This window comes from Parasteatoda tepidariorum, chromosome X1 (assembly GCF_043381705.1).
Source record: "Parasteatoda tepidariorum isolate YZ-2023 chromosome X1, CAS_Ptep_4.0, whole genome shotgun sequence".
Taxonomy (NCBI): domain Eukaryota; kingdom Metazoa; phylum Arthropoda; class Arachnida; order Araneae; family Theridiidae; genus Parasteatoda; species Parasteatoda tepidariorum.
The window spans coordinates 45,194,611-45,212,630 of NC_092214.1; the positions used below are offsets into that span (position 1 = coordinate 45,194,611).

At 30.0% G+C, this 18,020-nt stretch overlaps 1 protein-coding gene across 1 annotated transcript in view; it reads left to right on the forward strand.

Annotated features, from left to right (window-relative positions):
- LOC107457072 (ubiquitin-conjugating enzyme E2-24 kDa) overlaps window positions 1-18,020 on the forward strand; it is a gene marked incomplete in the record, with an annotated part of 33,652 nt that overhangs the window by 2,271 nt on the left and 13,361 nt on the right. The window contains 2 exon segments of the mRNA XM_071187493.1: window positions 9,606-9,734; window positions 9,820-9,870. Of these exon segments, the coding sequence (XP_071043594.1) occupies window positions 9,607-9,734; window positions 9,820-9,870 (179 nt within the window).

The window sequence follows — 18,020 nt, forward strand, 5'->3', positions numbered from 1 at the left end:
AATTAAATTTCACATATGAATATAGGTTTTTGACATTTTCGACATTTTTGACAGTGAGGTTTTTGACGTGACGGTTTAAACCATGGTTTAAACTGTCAAAAACTGTCACATGTCAAAAACCTGCCAACCCTGATTAGTAGTAAACATGTCCTTTTGAAATATAATTTATCTGAAAGTGCTAAAATAAATTGAAAGATATATTATGTGTATTGATTCTTAATTATATGTGTTTTAAGTTTGGTTGGATGTTTCAAGAATCAGGGATGCTAAAACATGGAGGCACTTCTTTTTGTAGTTATCAATATCTTTTATTGCTTTTTTTAAAATTTTAATTCTTTTATTAAGGCTATTGGTAACTTCTGAAAGTGACAGGCAGATATCTGTTATTTTGTTGAAGGAATATTTTACCTGTAAAAGGGTTTTTTGGACAATTTTAGAAAACTTACCTTTTGCCAATTGGAGATTATTTCTGCTACTTAGCATCAGATCTTATTTCCTTTACGTCATGTACCATCATTCTTTCATTCTGAAAGTTTTGAATATGTAATTTAGGAAGACATAGATATACAGCTGACCGACTTATTTTAGAATTTAAGAATCAAAAATAAAACATTCTATTCCATAATGTTTTAATACTGTCTATAATTTAATTTTAATTAAATTCAAGAATTTTAATTTTTTAACTGTTGAGATATGTTTTCGCTGTAGATTATGGATAGATTAGGTGAACCATTAACATATGGAATATGGGTTATTAGTGCTGTGGTTGTTTATTATTTTAATAGATTATTAATATTGGCATTCTCTACTCCAGGAGTAAACAATTGTTTAGGTACTTGAGCTTCTCTGTTTGGTCACACAGTTTGACCAAGGGTATTGAGGACAATACCATCAAGAAATTGCCAACCATGAATCTATATAAATTCAAAACTCTATGATAAAAATTTTCAATATTGCTAAAAAATATGAATTCCTTACACATTTGCTATGTTGATAATAGAAAAAAACCTCTTTAAGTTCAATACATTTATTTCTTGATAAACATTGATTTTATGAAATACTTTGATTACCACTTGTTTTCTTTCTTAGATTCAAAAATTCATTTTTTTCCCTTAGATTTTTAAAAAAAATAATTATTTTTTGAGTTTTAAATGCTTCTTCGAATTCCTGTCCTTAAAGACTTTTCTTGAATAATCTTATAAGCCATTTCTTGAAGCTCTAATTAAGAGATCTGTTTGAAAATAAGTTTCCTGAACTTAAATAGGCATGTGAAATGTGCGTGCATTGATAAGAATAAGAGAGTAGTGGTATTGATAAAAATAAAGAACCTGAACGAGTAAAAAGAGCTTAAAAATGTAATGAATCCAAGAAAAAATAGCAAAAAACTTATATTAAAGAGGAAGTATTTATAGTTGACAATAATGTTTCAGTATATGATGTTTGAGGAGAATCAGAACTTTTAAAAGAGGTACACTACAGTATTGAAGATATATCAGAAACAAAAGAGGATGGACAAGAAGAATATTCTCAAAACATAAAATGAAATGAATCTTAAGTATTTATTAGAGTTTTGAAATTGGTAGTTGAAATGTTTGATTCTGGATTTTCCGGGAATTTCAACGTAATACTAAATTAAAATTTCCATTGAATCCATAAAAAGTAGTAATATTATTACTAAGTAAGGGGTACTTTCTTTCGTACGTATTACATTTCATATTATAATAATTGAAGCAGTAGGCTTTAGCAGATAAATGTGTACAAAATATTTAAAATTTTCCAAACTATTAAATGAATATAGCTATATCAATATCTCAGCTGCACACCCTCCCACACGCATTATAATCAAATTGGCAAAGAAATTGTATAAAAAATGTTCATAAACTAGGTTACTGTTATAAATGATACATTAAACTAGATTGCATACCTTTTAATCAGGGTTGGGTTTTTGATGTCAAAAAGTGGTTTTTGTCATGACAAGAGTATAATACTGGTTTAAACTGTCAAAAACCCATCAAAAATGTCAAAAACTGAAGTTTGCCAAGAAAATATATAAACTTCAAAACTACCAACAACATTGATTAAATATTTACTAACTTAATTATACTATAGGTAATCAGCAGGTTTTAAAATATTTTTTAATTAAAATTAAGGTAAAATAACAGATTTAAAATCTCAGAAATTTATATTCAAATGCATGTGCAGAAAAATTTTGCACAAATTTTTTTTAAATATTTATATTTTGAAAAAAAAAATTTTTTTTTTGATACTTAAGAAAATTAAAAGTTTATTACTATGCATTTTTGACATATAAGGAACATATAACTAATATTTATAAGGAACTTACAAGTTATGTTGTATAAATACAAACTTGATATAAGATACAAGTGTATAAAAAATTTTTTTTAATGTTATACCGAATATCTTTATTATCCAGTATGTTAATTTGAATTTAAAAGTAGTTATATTTGTGAATAATGATAAATATAATTCATATTGTTTATTATATTTATTTATAATTATTACACTTATCATTTTAAAACAATTTTTATCTCTTAATTTTTTTTTCTCCACTTGTATTAAGAATACAAATAATGCATATCTTGAAAGCAAGAAGTAATTATTCAACAGCTGAATATTTAGATATTCAACAAAACTATATAGTATTCAGCAAAATGAAATTCACAAGTATTTGGATAAACTAAATTTTCAGCATAGTAAATGAATAGGCTGAATATACTGTAAATCGACACTAACTACTCTGTGTATTTAACAGAAAGCACTTAAATTTGTATTGTCTTATGTTAACTATGAATTTAAAAAAATTGAAGATTTAAAATTCAGAATTACTGATTTTTCTGAAAAACTAACAACCAATCACAAAAGTCAAACTAAACAGAAGAACATTACAGTCACTGATCCATGAAATATTTAAACAAATTATTATGGAAATTTATTAATTATCCTAATTAAATATGTAATTTTAAAAATTAGAACAGGCATCAGACTACATAATCAAAATGAAAATGATGGAAGTAGAAATTTAATTCAAAATTCAATAGTCTAGTTCATTACTATTCAAAATATAAATGTTTCTTCCAAATTTAAAATTTATTTTTTCTAGAACATATTTAGAAACACTATCCTTTATAAAAAATATATAAATTTTATGTATTAATTAAATTTCACATATGAATATAGGTTTTTGACGTGACGGTTTAAACCGTCAAAAACTGTCACATGTCAAAAACCTGCCAACCCTGCTTTTAATTAACTTAGCTAACTTAATTTGGTTTTGGAATTCATAAATTGAGAAAATAACTTAATTATAATTTATTTATTAATACTGATTTTTCAACAGTTTCAATAATATCCATGCTTGGCAAAGATTGTGATTTTGAATTTTTTTTTTTTTCCTTTTTATTGAAGTTAGATTTTTTGATTTAAATTGGATTTTTTTTCCTACATTATTCAATGAATGCTTTAATAAAATTTATTATGTATACTTAATATCCAGACCAGTGTTATAGCTAAAATATTTAATATTTAACTTATCGATAATTTTTCTAAATTTAGAAGAATAAACAAAATCTACTACATCTGAAGACCATATTTAATTTACAACCTTTTTTAGCAGTTTTCTTATAGTAGCCATACATACATGTATTGTTATACAGTTTAACCTACATACTCCTTTAGCCCTCTTCAATTGAAAATCATCTTCCAATAATGGGAGCTTCATTTTGACAGTCTACAATGATTGGAATGCAGAAGGAGTTTATGAATAGATAAGTGCTGAAGTTCTTTGGGGGATGGTTAGTTGTCACTTATGGTTAATGATTAGTGAATGCAGTGCACTTCTCACAGCTGTTTACTTTTCGAGGATGTAATGTAAACTAGAAAATGACTAGTGGAATGACCACGTTCTTATGCCGTCACTTCCAACTGGACAACAGGTTTTCTGTTGTCAAGATTACAATCAGTTGAAAAGTAGAGTTACCAGAGTAAAGGGCTTTTTATAAGAATCTGGAAAGATGTGCAAATGTAAGAGGATCGTTCTTTTCTTAAGTGATAAAATCAAAATTTTAAAAAGATTAAGAAATGGAGAAAGTGGAAGTAAATTAACGTCAGAATATGGCGAAGGAAAATCAACAGTATCGGAATTGGAAAAAAAATGAATCAGTTATGTTTCAGTAATGGACAAAAACAATGGAAATTCGAATAGAAAATGCATAAAAAAAAGTCAAGCACCAATGAAGTGGACAAAGCACTTTATTTGTGGTTTCTGCAAAGAAGATCATTCGGCCAACCAATATCTAGCCACTTATTATGCGAATAGGCTTTATTTTTTCATGAGAAATTTTGTGGAAAAGGTAGGTACTTTTTAGGCTAGTTCAGGATGGTTAAGGAACTTTAAACATCGACATGGAATACGCAGGTTAGAAATTCATGGCGATAAACTTTCCACATCTAATGAAGCAGCTTCAAATTTTGTGTAGGAATTAGAAAGTATTATTGAAACTAAAGGATATGAAGATTTTATTTTTAATGCAGAAGAAAGTGGCTTCAGGAGATGAGAAACGTGTTTCCGGGAACAAGATAATTAAAGAAAGAGCCACAATTAGCGCATGTGCAAATGCAGCTGGAAATTGTCAAATGTCTTCAATGATTATTAGAAAATCCAAAAAGTCCAAGACCTTTCAAAATTGTTAAAACACTGCCTGCCATTTATGCACTTTAAAACAAAGTATTTGTGAACACCAAAGTTTTTATTGAGTGATACAATAAGACTTTCATTCCAAATGTGAAGAAACATCAAAAGAACGTGGGAAAAACAGGAAAAATGTTACTCCTCTTGGACAATGCTCCTTCGCATCCAAATCCTGATCTCTTAGATTGGGAAAATGGAATGTTTCATGTTGTTTTCCTGCCACCTAATGTGACACCTTTGATTCAGCCGATGGGTTAAAATGTCATTGAAACCTTAGATTTAGAGGTTGGGCAGCTCCACAGAGCAGGGCATATCAACCAGTGGTCTATTGTACCCAAACCCTAAATCATGATTAGCGTGAAAGCCCTATAGCTGAAATAAAATTCAGCAAACACCTTACAGGAACATCTTGCAGTTCCCAGACATTGACGCAAATGCTCAAATCTTTGAGCAGAATAGACCTCACAATCACAGAGTATGCGTCGTGATGTCTCTTCTTCAAGATGACAACCTCGACAAAAAGAATTGGATTCTATTCCCATTATGTATAGGTGTCTCCTACTCCTTAGGATGCAGTGTCCAGTAAGAAGACCAATGATCTTTCTTAAACTGTTTCTATAAAGTTTTAAAAGCTCCTTTCAACGTACACTAGGATACAAAGTAAGGTAAAACAACGTACACTAGGATAGTCACGATTTAGCTCCTTAGCTTGTCTCTGATGGTCAGCAGCGTGCCATTGCACATGGGCAATTTTACCGTTGACGTCTTTGAAACCTTACAACGTCTTTATGGAAAACAATTTTTAAGGAAGATTTTATTATCAGATGAACAAAATGAGGGGGGTTTTTGAGATTCAATCAAAGGGATTGGTTTAAGAGAAGACTGCTTGAGGACAGCGGGTGCCTGGAATTTAGTAAAAACGTCGACGCTTAGACAATCTTGGAATAAAATTCTTAACAGAAAAACAAACGAAACTGAATTTTCTGAACCAATACATCTTCCAGATATGCTTCTTATGTATGAGGCATATAGTTGAACTTTTCTTAAAATTTAAATTGCTCCTTAATGAAATAAGTTCTATGTTCTCAAAAGAAAGTTCCAAAATCTTCTGTCAGTTTAAACTGCATTTAAAATCTTTCAAAGTTAATCCAATACTACATAATACTTGGATTTCCATAATAAAACTCTTCTTTAAATACCAAATTGATGCATATAAAATTTTTGAAAACTTATTTCTATTCTGTTCTAAATTAATGGAAATACCATTTTATTGATTTGAAAGAAAATAAATTTTACATGAGACTCAATTCTGATTGGAACAAACAGAAATGTTCTGGCAAATGATACATTCTGATTAATCAAATTTCTTTTTTGGGTAGGTAGGGATGGAGTGTGTCAATAGTTTTTAGTATTCTTTTTTTCTATTCAGACTTTTTTTTAAAAAAAAAAAAATTTGGATGTATCTAATTACAATAAAAGTCTTACAGAATAAAAAAAATGGCCTGCAGGTGTTAGTGATGAAATAAGAGCATTACAAATTATCAGATAGTTGGTGATTTAAAATCATTTCAATATAATTAAAATAAGTAGAAAATAAATATTTTGAGCTTTATCAGCGTTTTACATGAAATTTTTTAGGAGTATGTCATTACCATAACAATCATTGTGACCAGGGTTGGGGTTTTGGACATCCTAAACTGGTTTTGGTCTTAAACTGGATAAAACTGTCTTAAAGTGTTCAAAACCTTGAACTTTGGTAAACGGTAAAAATTCTATAGGTGTAACCATTGTACACATTATAATTACATGTATTGATAAATATTTGATATTTTTTATGCAATTTACTTTAACTTATTAAAGGAAAATAATATAATATAATAGGAAAAGGTTTATAATTTTTGAAGCTCAGAACAAAAGTCAATAAAGAACAAAAGTCAATACCTAACCCTTTAAATATAAATATGCTTTTAACACTGATAAATAATGTTTCTGCATAAGGATAAATAATGCAATATTAAATAATAATGATTTTTTAAAAAAATACTAAATTTGTTTAAAAATTAACCTTTTATTTTTTACAATATTTTTTTAAAAAAATTTTATAATTTCTGCTTCACAGGATGATAAAAAAGACATCTATTTAAAAAGAAATTGTTTTTAAATATGAATATATAAGTTTTAATTGGAAGCACAAAATAACTGAAAAATGTATTAACAGTTTTGAAGGGCATAACATCAGTTTCAGTTACTAACACTGGTGATGTATCACCACTATGCTAAAAGAATCGAACATGAATGAAATAAAAGTATTCTTGAATAGTACTTATAGATAAATAAACCTGTTTATGAGTAACCAAGCACTTAGTCCCTAATAGCTTAACCTGTATGGCAAGGTCAAACTTCAGTTATGTGCTATTGAAGGAGAGGACCAATTGAACTTGATTACTGATTAATCTTCCATTGTTTATTGTTTAAATTGAAGAGTCAAACAATATTAATAAAACATTATATTTTTAAAAACAAATATTCTCTAGTAGATTTAATTATCAATAGGTTATTAGTTCTATGTTTATTCTACCTTTTAAATATTGTTCAGATAAAATTGTGACATAATTTGAGTAAAAGGGTTTTGGACAATGGGGTTTTGGACAGGACGGTTTAAACCGTGGATTAATCCATTCTGTCCTTGCCAACCCTAATTGTGACAAATAAAAGGATAAAATTAACTATAAATATTCATAAGTTGGTCTTGAATTGCATTTTAGAATCAAACAAAATGCTCGAATTGAAATAAAGTGTACAATGATTTTCTCTCTGATATTATTCAACATCATAAATTCTGATTTTCTCCTTCCATAAAGATCAAAGTTAGTTCAATTAAAAATAAAATTTAATGGCTGCTTTTTATTATTTGGTATTGCCGTCTACTCTTTTCGAGAAACTTTTATCTTTTTTTAGATTCTGATATCTCTCATTTACCAAAGCTATATGATTCTGGATAAATTTATTTACAAAAAAGGTGAAATTTTGTTCATTCTCAATTTTTTTCCTTTTCTTTTTTGAAGAAAAAAATAATTTAAAAAATTTTTACTTTATTTTACTTATTTTTCTACCATTCTCATTTATTACACTCTAGTTACAATTACAATTAAGGACTATAAATCATCAAACTACCAGTACTTTTAACGCATAATAATTCATAAGAAAAATATTTTTTTTAAAAAAGTGAGTGAACCCCCATCAAAATTTTTATATCATGTTAGTTTGCACTTTCAACTATCTTTGCCTAAAATATTTTTGAAATTGAAGGGGGCGAGTTGCCAGAAATCAGCTCCTGAAGTTACTCAACTCCGTTGATCAAAAAACTGCAAAACAGACCCATTTACTAAATAAGTAAGATAATTATTTGAAAACAAATCTGTGTAAATGACAGATTATTTTATTATGAACAAAATAAAAAAAAATTATTGCTCTATGACAAATATAAGGTGAGTTACAATCATTAATAGCCTTTGATGTATGAATCAAAATGGCGGCAAATGTGCCATTTTGGCAAAAATATAAATGCTTATAACTTTTAAACCCCACAACTGATTAAATATAAATGATATTTTTGAAATCAGCATCAAAATCTGAGACAGTGGGTGCCATTTTTGTAAAATCCTGTATGATTTGACATGGAATGACCCACATTTAAGGTTTGGAATTTTACTGGCAATAGTAATTTTTGCAAAAACAATGATTAAAAAAAGTGTGTCTGTTCAAATATTCATGACATAACTTTAAGCTTCTTATTAATTAACTATGCTGAAATCTAGAAATTTTAAATTAAAGACTTGAAATATATAATAAATATTTTATTTACTGAATTGAGCAGAAAAAAGTGCAGTTTGCTTATAGTGACAGTTTTGATAATTTAAAATTTTATTTCAATTATTCAAAGTATTGAATGAATAAGTAATATTGTTTCCACATGGCATAGCAAAATAAAAGCTTTGAAGAGGATTTTCGAAGAATAATTGTATCTTATATCAGAAGGAATTTTAAAAAAATATTTAAAAATGTCTTTTTAATTGTAGCAGAACCAACAAATGTGCCATTACAGATTTAACACGCGTCTTGCTGCATATACACATTGGTTGTTTTGTCGGCCATCTGGATCATGCTCATTGTCTCCTGCCCTCCAATCATCGATGTGAGCATCTTAACAGACCGTGCCACCGGAAAGCTTAATCTTCCTTCATTTGGAAAATATGACCATTGATTCTTTTTGAGCTTTTTATCCGTATATATATTTAATATTCTGTATATTATATAGTCCTTGATAATATTGATGGTTCTTTCTATATTTTAAATAAGCAATATCCATTTTATTAATTTTTGCCAGTCTGATATTTGCCGTGTTATTATTAATTTTTTTTCTCTGGCTTTTTCAACCTCTGCAAAAGTTTGCTAACCCTGACACTTTTCAACTAATTACCATGTATTTGGCACAGCCTAACTGATTCCGTCTCTTTTGCTTTTAAATTCCAAATAGGAGTGATTAATTGGCTTTCACAGAAGAGTCCAAGAGTAATTTCTAACTCACTAATTTGCTCTTGAAATACTAATGCTCTGGATTTAGAGTGAAACAACCATTGTAGAACCACAAAGTTATATGTTCATGCAGGTGAAGTATATAATGGTATTAAGCTGCAGTTGGTATTATTTCATTACATAGAAATGACATAATATGAAGTTCAACCAGATTCCATGTGTTATATTTTTTCTAAAAAAAAAGGTCTTATTTTATATTGAACTCAATTTTATTTGTTGGTTTAAAAGTAAATTTTATTAATTAACTAGTGGTAGTAATGAAGCTGAACTAAGTTGTTTTTATTTAATCTGAAAAATATAGGATGTCCAGTGATCGTTCTATACCTGGTACTTCAAGAATAAGTGATAACACATTTAAGCCTTGTCAAGAACGTGATAAAGAAAAAGTAAATCCTAAGATGGCAAAAGCTCTCAGTACAAGTGCTAAACGGTAAGTAAGATACTGATTTTTTAAATTTAGGTATGCTGGTTTCTAAAATTTTAACATTCCTGTTTTTTATATTTCTTTATTACAGAATTCAAAAAGAACTAGCTGAAATTACTTTAGATCCTCCACCTAATTGCAGGTAAAATCATATCTTCTGAAGTTTAAAAGTTATTACAGGGGTCTGTCTAGGTTTTTCTGAGAGGTACTTAATTTGTGAAAATTTAGACATAATTTGTGAAAATTAAAAATTATATTTAAAAAATCAACAGAAAAATATGGTAAAAATATAAATTTATCGTCTTTGCTTTCGAAATGCAAACAATAGTTTATAAATGATATATAAAGGGTAAACTTACCCCTCTCTTGGGTTCTTGGACACCGGGGCCTGTCAAGATTTCTTAACTAATACTAAGCGATCTGAAAAACATTTGTACATTTAATTACATAAGTAAATTACTAAATGTGTCACTAGTTGACGACTGACATGCTGCTTTCAGTGAGTGATAACAACAACTTCTATCGCGCATGCGTTGGGAAAGTTCTGCTCGGTTACAGTTGCGTTTCCGGCATTGCTCCCACTTTGCGTACTTGAAAAAACATAAAGGAAAGTACGCAACCAAAGTCACATTAGTGTATAAAGTCACAGTCCGAGTCTCTGAACAGGTTTTACTACCCGGTCACATCGGGTTCCTTGTTCTTGACAGTTAGCATTCGAAGTCTCCATTGATGCTGTCTCTTCAATCAAGGGGGATCTCTTTTCATCTTCTACTTCCAGTGGATAAAGTTTTTGGTATGGTCGAACAAGTTCTCCATTCATAGTTTTTATTCGTGCAACACGAGAGTTTCTATCAACTCCAGGATAAAGTTCCAGTATTTTAGCCATAGGCCAGTCTAACCTTTTAGCATTGTCATTTCCTACAAGAACAATTTGGCCAACTTTAAAGGTGGTGGGGAGTTTGTTTTTTGAATAATTTTTCAATTGACCCAAGTACTCAATACAGAATCTTTCCATTATATCTTTTAATTTCTGGCAATAGCGGAAGCGTTTATTTAGATGTGCTGAATCATATACGTCTAGTTCAGGTAAACTTCCAAATCGGATCTCTTGCAGAAATAAAGATAGAGTTAAGGGATGTACGCCATCGACATCTTCGGAAAGATAAGTTAGAGGTCGATTATTTATATTGCTCTCAGCTTCACACAAAATGGGATACAGTTCATCAAAATTTAGCCGAGCTCGTCCCATTATTCCTTTGGTCATTCCAATAAGACGCTCCCCCCATCAAGATGAACGTCCACTTAATTCTTTGTATTGAGGCTATTTTTTCGACTTTTTGCCAGTCGATAGATTGGAAAATAATATTATCTCCTATAAAGTTTTTGCCGTTGTTAGAGTTGACATGAGAAGGTCTTCCTCTTCTTGAAACGAACCTTCAGAAAGCTAGTAAGAAGGTTTCAGTGCTCAATGATAGAACAAGTTCAATGTGTACTGCTCTGATTATTGCACAATTAATAGACAATTAAATAAAACAAACCAGCTCTTTTCTTCATTACTTAAATACAGGGGTCCTCCTAAATCTATGCCCGTTATTTCAAAAGCAGCATTTTCACGAGTTTCTCAGGTAAAGTCACTGACAATACCTCTGTATTCTGAACTTTAAATAGTTGGCAATTTATACATCTCCATATGACTCGACGAATAGTTCCTCTACATTTTATTATCCAGATTTTTTCTCTTAATGGAGTCATTAAGGTTTGAACTCCAGCGTGACTCAACTTACGATGATGTTAAAGTATTAGCAAATCAACAACAGGATGTTTACTCGGAAGCACAATGGGTCGTTTAAAATCATCAGTGCCTTCTCGTTGAATCAAACGGGTGGTCACTCGAATTACACCAGTTTCATCCAATTGTGTTTGTAATGATTTCAAAATAGGATTAGAAACGGTTCCAAAAGCTTCTAATTGTATGGCTTTCAATAAAATTACTTCAGCTTGCTCTATTTCTTCAACGGTGAGTGTAAGAGAATACCTTTCTAACCTCGTCTTCCTAACATTAGAAAGGAAACGCATCACCCAAGCGATTGTTCTTACAAACTTAGGGTATGAAGAAAGCTTGTTTTGATACCATGGTATCTTCTCTGTATTTACAATAACAGTTTTCCTTTTCGCTTGACTTAAAATTTCCTGTTCCGTCTCAATTTGAACTGATTTAGGCAATCTTTTTTTCGGATGCTTTAGCCATTCTGGGCCCTGTAACCATCTTGATTCAATTAGGTGTTTGATGGTACTACCTCGAGACGGTGTATCTGCAGGATTATATTTTCCAGGTATGTAATGCCAATTATTAGGATGAGATACAGTTCGAATTTCCTTTACTCGATTGGCAACAAAAGTAGCCCAATAATCTTCTCTTTTTATCCACCCAAGAGCATTTGTGGATTCAGTCCAATAGTATGTTTCAATATCTGGACCTTTTATGTCTTTCTTAACACTCTCAGCTAGGCGAGCAGTTATTAAACACGCTAAATGCTCAAATCTTGGGATCGTTATTGCCTTCAATGGTGATACTCTGTTCTTAGCTCTGACTAATTCGCAGGACACAGAGTCTTTGGTTTCTAGTTGAATAAAAATGCAAACAGCATAAGCACATTGACTGGCATCGGCAAACACATGGAGGCTACAGTGTTTCAAGGGAAAAGTTCTCTTCATCAACCATCTAGAAATAAAAATGTCTTTCAAAATTACAATTTGATTTTGCCAATTCAGAAATTTCTTTGCATTATCCTCAGGTAGTTCTTTATCCCATGGAATTTTTTGTTTCCGGCAATCCTGGAGAAGTAATTTTGGCAACAATGTAAAAGGGCAAACCATGCCTAGAGGATCATAAATTTGTTGAGCAACAACCAGAATTTTCCTTTTTGTAACTGGAAAAGGATCTTTAGTTACTTTATAATTTGAATTACAGTGATAAATCCCAGGAAAGTCCCAATGCCGAAATTAAATTTCCTTCGTCCAGCTTTTCTGTCTTCAGTGATTATAGGTGGAACAGGGTCATTCTCTATGATAGAATAATTTTTTCGCCATCCTCTCAAATAAAATTCTCCAGACAATAATAATTCTTTCGATTGTTCCACAAAAATTTCACAGTCTTCAATTGTGGCGAGACAATTATCAACATAAAAAGTGTCCTGTATAAACAAAGCAGCGTCCTTCAATTGAGGTGGAGCCTTCGCTAAGTGGTGTTTAAGAGTGGGGCTTAACAAAAATGGATTGCAGGTGAGTCCAAAAACAACCCTGCAGTGTCTGTAAATTTTCAGTTTATTCAAATCACCGTCTATGATCCAGAGAAATCTTAAATAGTTTCTATCTTATTTAGACACTGACCTGTAAAAAGGCCTGTTTAATATCCCCGGTTACCGTAAATTTTTTCATGCGGAAACGAGTTAAAACAGTGAGAATAAGTTCCAGAAAATTAGTCCCTTTGGCAAGACATTCCTTCAAAGAGGTTGAATTCTTTGTTCGTGCTGTCGTTGATGAATTTTTAATTACAGCTCTGTGGGGAAGAAAATGTCCAGGTAGAACCTCATTATCCATATTCACTTCTTCAATAATTCCTTCATTCAACCAAGCCAGCAAGACATCTTGATAAGCTTCTACGATTTGAGCTGCTTTCAATCTGTTAATTGTTGTTCGCAATCTTCTTTCTGCTAATTCTCTCCCTTCAGAAAGTGCAGGGTGTAACTGAAGCCAAGGTAACTTTACTTCATACCTACCTTCATTGTTAAAATTTAGATTGCTTTGAAAATGTTCATAAGCAGCCTGGCATGGCTCAATTTTTGTTTGACTTTCGACTGGATCTGCAATTCCTATTCTTTCTAAACTCCATATGTCTGGCAGGCTGATGTCACTTAGTGAGTAAGGATATGATTGACAAACAGGATTCCGAAACAGGAAACACATGTGGAATTTCCCCCATTATTGTCCAGCCCAGGTGAGTACCAACTGCAACCAGCCCAGCTTCTAAATTCTGAATTTACCGTTTAACAGCTTCCCAGCTACGTTTACTCCTATCAGTAGCTGAAGCTCAGAATCGACTGCTCAAGAGGAACAATAATCCAAATCAGTTAAATTTATTCCTCTTTTCTGAAGTTCTTTCATCCATGGTCCATGAGGAGTTTTCCTTGTGTCACCACATATCATTTCTTGTTCTAATACTTTGAAATTACAATTGTAAGTTTAATCCAAACTAGTTAAATATACTATAAAACAGTGATGCATTTGCTGTGGAGATTCAAGGCTACCAAATAAGCTATGTATTATAGGAAGTTCTCCTAAACTTTCATAGTTCATCAATTTTACAGTCTTTGCACTAATATAGGAATGCTGGCTACCTGTATTAATCATGGCCAGTATAAGATGTCTAGTATTTTTAGCTCTAAGATGTACCTGTAAAGTTTGTAACAATACACTATTTTTATTCAACAGAATTGTTAGTATTTGATCTTTTGAATATTCATCAGGTTTAGGGGTATCTGTTATTTTGGATTCATTGGACAAATTTGGACACATTATTGTACAGTGAAATTTACAGCAGCAAAAACACTATTTTACAATAATACTCTTTAGAAACATGACCCTTTTTTAAACATTTGAAACAGCAACCAGATTTCCTAACTAACTCTCGTCTTTCATCTAAACTCATATTTTTTGTTTTATTGCAATCTCAAGAGTAATGTTTTTTAGCACAAAAAATACACTTTCTTTCAAAATTATCATTTGTATTTAACAGTCCTGAAGCAGTAGGAATATCATATTTGTTTTCATTAAATTTACGCTTATAATATTTCTTGTGTGTTTCTCTTTCATAATTAAATGTATTTTTAGCAATGGCTAATCTTTGTTCTCCTTCTACTTCTGATTTCAAAAATTCCAAGAGAAGAGTTAATTTATTTACTTTCCCCTCTTCCTTATTTTTTACTAAAAGAGAACTAATATGGTGCTCCCATATTTTCAAAATATCTGACAAACAGCTTTCTACCAGTGGTTACAGCATTGCTGCATATTTGTCTGAAGTAACTCAATATGAGATTTTTCCGCTTTTTAGCGGATTTCCGCTTTTTTCACTTTTATCTCTTGAATATCAGTTTTTTTATCAAAAATTCAGATTTTCTAAAAATTTCACATTTTTTTATAAGTATTCCACTTTTTCAGAAAATTTACTGATTTTCTAAAAGAAACAGAAAATTCACTGATTTTCTAAAAGAAACAGAAAATTCAAACTAAATAGCTACCAATCCTTTCTCATTTTTACTTATTTTGGCTATTTTCTCCCCTTTTACACGCAGCAGATAAGGTTTTCCGAATTTTTTACCTGACCTCCAGATAGATCCGATTTTCGTAGTTCATACGACACTGCTTCTGACAAGCCTTTTAGAGGTCCTAAGCCTGGAATCTGCTAATATCTCGATTCTTATTCACACGATTTTCATTTCAAACATAGCTTTTCATATTTGCGTGTTGTGATTCTTATTCACGCGATTTGAATATTGTATGTTGCGATTCTTATTTACAAGATTTAAAAATCCGATATTGTGATTCGTATTTACGCCTTTTTAAAAACCTATGTAGCCATTCGTATTCACGCAAGTTTAAAATTAATGTCTTGATTTGCTCATGCTGTTTATAATATCAAACATTGATTTTCATATTTATACGTGATTTTAAAATAAGGCATTGGGATTTGCATTCACGCATTCTAAAAATTATGCATCATAATTCTTATATATGCAATCTAAAAATTACGTGTCATGATTCGTATTTACGCGATCTAAAAAATTATGAATCGTGATTTGTATTTACACGTTTTAAAAATTCTATATCCAAGTTTGAATTTTCTCATTTTCAAAATCGTATATCTAGTTTCATATTCATGGGATTTCAAAATCCATAATTGTTATTCATGTTCACACAGTTATAAGATCAACTATCGTGATTCTTGTAAAAAGTAAATTTTTTTTTGAATTAGTTACTATAAAGGTGACTGTTTTTCTAACGACGATTATTAGTATATGTAAGTGTTACAACATCAGAGAAACTGGAAGGGAATATATTCAAAACTTACATTCTGTGCTTGCAGAGAAGAAAAAATAGGATTTGTCACAAGATGTTTGAAGATGGACTAACGACTAAATATAGGAAACATAAAAGATATAGCAAACAAAAGCAATCACTTAAAAGGGATTTAATTAAATTTTAAATTTTTTTTTTTGGAAAAAGAGTTTATTAACTCATTATCAAAGTTTTATTTATAATTGCTGTTATTTATGCTATAAAATGCAAAATTCTTATCAAATAAGAAACAATTATCTAAGCAGCTGATTGTCGTGTAATTTTTCAAACTAAAGTAGCATTTTTTTTGTGTTAAGGAGTTACTATATATTTCTACTTCACTGTTATTGATATGTTTCAGAGGGCTCTAGTTAGATTAGACTATAATATAAACATAATGATTTGGTCCATAGATAAAGTTTTTTTTTCCCAATATAATTTGAAAAGTAATGTTACTGATATATTTGCTATAAATCACATAACATTATTTATTAAAAGAGATGAATTATTAATGTATATTCTCAGTAGTTTTAATTTGCTAAACCAGGTAGTTTTTCAAGTAATAATTGTCTCTTATGTGAACTTAGGAAAAATATAATTTCCAGCTTTATTTTTTCAATTGGTAATTTTTATTTTCACTAAATGTTAAGTATCAATGTAATCATTTATGTAATAATAGATTAGTACACAATTGTATGTCAACACATTATTTATTACCTTAAACTGTCTGGAATTTATTATTAAAGAGTTGTGCTTGGGTAAAATTTACTATCGTGGAAATTCAGCTTTTTTGCCTTTTGGCTAATCTCATCCCTGGTAACTCCTAACGTACCTAAGGATCTTAAGTACGCTTCGATTTTATCATAAAGTTTAACCAAATGGCATTGATTATAATTTAAAACTAAACTCAGCAGTTCTCTTACGTATACTTCAATAAGAAGTTCATCTTTCCTAAAACACGCTCCCAAAACACAAAAAAATAAAATAGAAATTCGCCAAATCTTGAATGCCAGGAAAATGACATTATCTTAGAAGTTTAAAAAACAATCATTTTAAGTTAATAGTAAGTAACTCAACTTAAGCCTTTATGCTAGATGGACCATAAATTGCTTAAATTAATTCTCTTTATCCACTGTAGAAAGAATCAAAAACGTTTTCGTTGATGATGTGTATAGAATAAAATTGTGTATAATAATCAATCATAAAATAAATAAATAACTTTGATTACATCCAAGCATATTACAATCATACATAAACTTGGTATTAGGTTAATATTTGATTTCCTTCCTTTATTAGCAGTTGAAAAAAATTTCTGGTAACACTTCAATGTCCTAGCATTCATAAGCCAGGATAATAACAAATTTGCCATTTTGTAGCATATAACTTTACTTTAATTTAATATTTTGGCCTAAGACGTTTATATTCTGCGGAAGACAACAGGATTTCTTAAAATAACTTAGATAAATCTATGTAGTTTATGTTATTAATGATTTCAAGAAGCTAGGAAAATGACAACACAAAAACGTACTCACCATGAAAAATTTTTTGAAATAGATTTTGAACCAGAAAATTGCTTCTTTATTCATGCAACAAGACATGTTCATATAGGAGGGTATCTAATCAATCTATTAACATTAGATATTGATTGCTGGCTCTTACCTATTTTGGTTATAAACCACTAAGTAATAGTAGCCAGGAAAATGACAGAGTTTTTTGGGACAAACAAATTATTGACAGAAAAAATTATTTTAACCAAAGTTTTTGTAAATAATACCCTCTGCATATATTCTAGAAATGCTTACACAGGTTGAGATAAAAAAAAAAATAGGTATTGAAAAATTTATGGGAAGTTTTGAAGCTAGTTATTATTGGAAACATTGTTTGTGACATGCCAGAAACATGAAATTTTGAAGTTCAATTAAATTTTTTAACTATACAAAATAGGCAATGCTAGTGCAAAGTCATTTTAAAATGCTAACAGCATTGCTATTTATTAATTTTTTTTTTAAAAAAAAAAGTTCTTTTAGTATTATAGTATTAGATCTTGGAGCAAGGGACAGTGAATTGTCATATTTCGTGAGAATCACCCGTATGTAGCAAAATTAGCATAGATGGATAAAAAAAATTGAATAATTTCATAAATTGGCCGATATTAAGTAATGATTTTATATATATATA